This window comes from Belonocnema kinseyi, chromosome 5, assembly GCF_010883055.1.
Source record: "Belonocnema kinseyi isolate 2016_QV_RU_SX_M_011 chromosome 5, B_treatae_v1, whole genome shotgun sequence".
Lineage (NCBI taxonomy): Eukaryota > Metazoa > Arthropoda > Insecta > Hymenoptera > Cynipidae > Belonocnema > Belonocnema kinseyi.
This window is the reverse complement of record NC_046661.1, coordinates 124,510,868-124,516,947: the sequence shown is the minus strand read 5'-3', so window position 1 is coordinate 124,516,947 and position 6,080 is coordinate 124,510,868. Positions and strand designations below refer to the sequence as shown.

Here is a 6,080-nt window from a genome sequence, read left to right as displayed (position 1 = left end):
ATATTTCCAACCAAATAGCTCAATTTTTGATAAATAACAAATACGTTTTTATGAACAATTGCCTGACATTTTTCAGAAAACAGATTATTTTCAGTTAAGTGAGATGAATTTTAAATCAGGAAAGATTTTTTTTCTGTCATAAAAGATGAATTTTCAATCCATAAGGTGGTTTCATTCCAAAAAACTGATTTTTTTTACTACGAACATCAATTTTTTCATCAATTTTTATCCCTTTGAAGATTGAGTATAGAGTTGAAAATTCAACTATTTTGTTAAAAATTAATTTTTTTAACATAACATTTAAGTATTCCATTTTTTGTTGAAAATTCATCATTTTACTTGAAAATTAAACTAATAACGTTAGAGATTTATCTTTTCAGTTAAAAATTTTACTAATTTGTTAAAAAAAAATTCTTTTTTTTATTAATTTTTGAACTGAAAATTTAACTATTCAATTTTTGATTAAAATATGATTTTTTTAGTTCAAAATTCAACTGTTTGGTTGAAAATAAAACTAGTCCCGTTGAATATTCATCGGTTTGTTGAAAATTTAACTATTTTGTTAAAAATTCTTATTTTTTTCTTGTTGAAAATTAATTTTTTTAATTGAAAATTTAACTACTCCATTTTGGTCGAAAACTGATATTCTGTCCTTTAAAATTGAATTGTTTAGTTGAAATTTTATATTTTTCATTTGAAATTTCCCTTATTTGGTGTTAAAGGATGTTTAGAATGAACATCATGAATTAAAATAAGTGTTTGCATTTTTTGGCAAATATGAATATTTTACATTTAGATGACCGGAAAAACTTGACCGTAAAAAAAACGGAAAATGACCTGGAATCTGAAATCGTCAGCTGAAACGCCACCTTAATTATTCCTAGTTTACAACGCCAGAATTTTCAATAGGGCTGCGCTAAAAGTAGTCATCACAGAGTGTCACCTGTTCACCTTTTGTCACTTATTTTCAATGTTGTCACCTTTTTCTCCTATTTTGGGGTTTCTCATCTTCTTTCACCTTTTTTCAGTCGAAAAAGTACAGTTTTTATTAAAAATACAGTTTTTATTACACTTTCTTAATCGACGAATCTTGAACCAAATGATCGAATTTTCAAACAAGAAAGATTAAACTTCAACCAGGAAGAGTTGCATTTTCAAACATAATCTTACATTTTTAATTTGAAAAGATGAATATTTTACAAGCCAGTTTAATTTCGAAGCAAGGAAGACAAATTTTCAACTAAAAAATAAGAATTTTCTAACAAATGAGGATTTCTACATGAAAAGGATTGATTTTCCATTCAAAAATACAAGTGTTTGATAAATCAGTTGAAATTTTGATTAAAAAAGACAGTCGAATTTTTTACCAACAGATGAATTTTTAGCCAAAAGGTGATATTTTTTTAGCAAATAGTTGAATTTTACACCCAAAAAGACGATTTTTAAAGTAAAAGAGAATTTTCAATCCAAAAAGTATCAGTATTCGAGAAAAAAAACATGACTTTTTAACAAAAAAGTTGAATACAGATTAATTCTGAAAAAGAAATATAATACTTTTGTTTTGTTTTTAATAAAAAGAACTACCCATCAATCGAAATAGATTCTTTTGAACCAAGAGGTTAATTTAAAACAAAAAAGGTCACTTTTTAAGAACCTGGTTCAATTTTCAATAAGATCATCAAACTTTCAAACAATTTATAGAATTTTGAACTAAACAGCAAAAATATAATAGTAGACTTTTCAATGAAAATTACTAACTTTCAAATATAAAAGGTGAATTTTCAACAACTAAAAAACACTATTTTTTTACCAAAAGATAAATTTTCAACAATAAAAATTGAATTTTCAACAAAAGTATCAATTTTCGACCAAAAACGATGGCTTTTTAAACAAAATCGTTGAATTTTCACAAAAAGTATCTTTTAAGTAAAAGAGATTATTTATTAAACAAAAGTACAATAATAGAATTTTCAAATAAAAAGAATTAAATTTCAATAAAAAAAGATGAATGTTCAACCTAAAATATGAATTTTCAATTTGAAAAAAATGATTTTCTGCCAAACAATATAATTTTTTTCCAAAACCAATTAATTTTTAACAAAAGACTTTCATTTTCAATAAAATAGTTAAATCTTTATCTAAATAGTCGAATTTTGAACCAAAAAATTTATTCATTAAAAATTCCACTCATTGGTTGAAAGATGAACGATTTTTTTTAAATTTCATTTTTTTTCGTTGAGGATTTATAATTATAGTTGAAATTTCGTTTTTTTGGGGGTTAAAAAGTTAAATAAAAAATTCATTTTGTTGTAAACTAGTTTTTTTAAACTACAAATTCAAATATTTTGTTAAAAAAGTCAACTGATTAATTGTAAGTTAACTTTTTTGTTGTTATTTCATGTTCTTGCTTTTAAAATTAAATTGTTTGATAGAGAATTAGGCTTTTTGGCTTGAAAATTCAACAAATTGGTATAAAATTAAACTGTTTTATAGAAAATTGGTTTTTGTTTTGATTGAAAATTCATTCTCAATGAAAATGTATCTACTCCATGTTTGGTTAAAAATTCAATATTTTGGTTAAAAAATTATGTTTTTTTTTTGTTGAAAATTCGTCTCTTTTTGGTAAAAAATCAACTTGTTTTTTGTCAAAATCTAGTCATGTTGAAAATATATACTGTTTGGTCAAATATGACTGTTTTTTATTTTTTTATTAAAGTTTTGTAGTGGAAATATCAACTATAAAATTTTTTTATAAACATTAATCGTTTTTGTTGAAAATTCAACAATTTGCTTAGCATTATTTTTCATTCTTGACTGAAAATTTTTTCTTGGTAGAAAATTCACTTTTTGGTAGAAATTTCATCTCTTTTTGGTTAAAAATGCAACTGCTTAGTTGAAGATTTATATATTTTGATTGAGGATTAAACTATTCTGTTAAAAATTAAAATATTTTGTATAAAATTCAGATTTTTGTAGAAAATTCGTTTTCATCGTTGTTTCAATTGAAAATGAATTTTCCTCAGTAGAAATTCATCTGGTTTATTTTTTTGTTAAAAATTGAACTTTAATGGTTTAAAAATGCAGACTATTCATCTTTTTTGTTTGAAAAATCAACAATTTGGTAAAGGATTTAACTATGTTGTAAACAATTAAATGGTTTTGTAAAAAAATAGTTTTTATTGTTTTTTTGTTTAATTGAAAATTAGTTCTCAGTGGAAATATGAATACTCCATTTTCAGGGTGGCCATTTCAATCAAAGAAAAAAACTTCTGGGCATCTCTCGGTTTACAGCAAATGACAACTTGTTTGTTTTATTTAACATTTGTTAATCACCCATTGGTCAGCTATTTTAGAAAAAAATGTCACCTATTCACCTTTTTTTAAAAACAATAGGTACTATGATGACTGTAAAAAGATCAAACTGTCGTAAAATTTCGATTTTATTTTTAATATTTTAGCCCGGATGCCTCAAAAGGAAACGGCACTTCACCTAGCTGTTGCTCAGTATCTTCCGGAAATGGTTGAATGCTTGCTGGCTTTGAACGCCGATTTTACAATTTCAGACTTGGAGGGAAGATGGCCACTCACAAATGCCCTCGAATCTATTCTACAAGTCTCTCGTTTGAAAAGTCACACAAGTGTACTAATCCTAATAGCTGTCACAGCAATGACTGACACAGATATTTACAATTCGTCTGGGTGCGAGATTCTCTACGAAAGAGGAGGTCCACTCGCTCACGAAATTTATCAGCTGTGCAAAAAGCAAGTTCGCAAAATGAAGCGCTCATATTTCATCTTGAACCGATACTTTTCCTTGTACGATTTCTTAAAGGATGATTTAACAAAAGTCCTGACTTGGCCCACCATTTCCGAAAAAGTTGAAAAACTCGATTGCGCCTTGCTCCGTCCTCACTTTCCGCATTATTCGTTCTTGATAAAAAAAACGAATTGAAAGGGTCAAAAAGTTATTGATCTTTAAGGATTGCATCATTACTTTTTTATCTACCTATGTTAAATTTTCCTTAAAGTTAAATTTACCGGCCGAAATTGCTGAGATTATTTTTAGTTGTATGAGTATTAAAAGTATCAGGAATTTTATGAGAGCACTGTCATTGCCGACGTATATAATATAAGTTCATATTTTAACCCTCGAACGGCCAAGCTCAGAACACATTGAATGAAAGTTCTGAAAAAATTCAAGAATAGTGTTCTAAAGAGTTCATGTTCAAATTTATAAATATTTTGAATTAGGATTTTAAAAATCGTATTTTCTATCCTTCTTAATGGTAGTTACATTATTTGAATTTCGCGGGAAAATGTAGCGCTTTAAATTGGAAAGGGCGCTTAATTTAAATGGCGAAAGAAGTCAAAGTAATAGAAAACATAATTCAGAGTTGCTGCAATATCGAAATTTCTACATACTTCTGGGTATAAAACCAACCGTACATCTAGAAAATTAATAATATTAATGTAACAAAAAATTTGTTTCTAAATGTATTTAAAATCTTTTTAGTTGAGTTGAGTTGTTTTCAATCCAAAAGATGAATTTTCGGTGAATTTTTCGAATTTTCGAAAAATCGATTTTTTTGTAGAAAATTATATTTTCCTTTGCAAGTTAATCTACTTGTTTAAACATTCTTATTTTCGCTTACAAATTTAAGTATTCCAGATAAATATTGATCATTTCAGTTGAAAATTTTATCTTTTTGGTTGGAAATAAAATTACTTGATTAAAAATTTAATTCTTTGGTAAAAATTTTTTTTTTAGAGATTCATCATTTTAATTTAAAGTTCATTTTTTTGGCAGAAATATAAGTTATTTGATGGATATCTTCTTTTTTCTTTGGATGAAAAGAAATTTTTTTGCCGAAAATTTAACTATTTTGTTGAAAGTTTGTTTATTTTTTGGTTCAAAATTATTATTTATTTGAACTGAAAATGTAAGTATTATTGAAGTTAAATATTCTAAAATTTTAGTTAAAAATATCTCTGGTTGAACATTAATTCTTTGACTAGAAATTTAATGATTCAATTTTTGGTTGAAAAATAATCCTTTTTAGTTCAAACATGATTTTTTTAACTGAAAATTCATCTAGTTGGTCTAAAATCCAACTATTCTAGTAAAAGATTCATAGTTTTAGTTCAAAATTCATCTTTGCAGCTTAAAATTTTTCAATTATTCCAGTTAAAAATGTATAGTTTTAGTTGAAAATTCATTACTTTGTTTGAAAATGCAACTATTTTTTACATTTTTTTAAAGTTAGTTTTTTTGTTGAACATAATTTTTTTTAATTACCTAAGAAATTAATTTTTTTAACGAAAATGATGAATCTTCAACCAAACATATCAATTTTTGCTCAAATAACGAAATTTTCAATCCAAAAGATGAATTTTCTATTTAAAAAAATCATAATATTCAACTAAATTTTTTTCCAGCTAAAGAAGTTCTAAAAACTGTTTAGTTGAGTTTTCAAATCAAAAAGATAAATTTTGAACCTGAGAAATTAATTTTTCAAACTAAAATGATGAGTCTTCAACCAAAAATTTGAATTTACAACCCAAAAGATTAATTTTCATCCAAAAAAAGATCAAATTTAAACCTAAATAAAAATAGTTAAAATGTTGCCAAAACAAATGTCCTACCAAAAAAAAGAATGAATTTTCGAAAAAAGAATGAGGAAATTTTAACCAAAAATATGAATTTTTGCTCAAAACTTGGAATTTTCAACCCAGAAGATAAATTTTCTACTAAAGAGATACAATTTCAATAAAATATATAAGTTTTCAATTAAAAGAAATCAATTTAGTAACTAAAACTAGAATAGCTCGATTTACAGCCAGAAAAGTACATTTTTAACAAAAAAGATCAATTTTCTAAAAAATTAAGTAATTTTCAACTAAACATATAAATGTTCAAGCTACCATGGAATAGTTACAGATTCAGCAAAAAAAATAATTTTTAACTGAAAAGAAACGGATTTTTAACTGAATATTTTTCTCAACTAAAGAAATTAATTCTTAACAAAATTATTAAAATGTAAACTAAAAATAAATTTTCTACCAAAAAAAAATACATTTAA

At 25.0% G+C, this 6,080-nt stretch overlaps 1 protein-coding gene across 1 annotated transcript in view; it reads left to right on the top strand.

Moving 5' to 3' along the window:
* Positions 1-4,432, top strand: part of LOC117172931 (putative ankyrin repeat protein RF_0381) — a 10,930-nt gene extending 6,498 nt beyond the window's left edge. The window contains exon 3 of the mRNA XM_033361232.1: positions 3,459-4,432. Coding sequence (XP_033217123.1) covers positions 3,459-3,952 — 494 coding nt within the window. The 3' untranslated portion in view covers positions 3,953-4,432. The remainder of the gene's footprint in view (positions 1-3,458) is intronic.
* Positions 4,433-6,080: the final 1,648 nt, after the last annotated feature.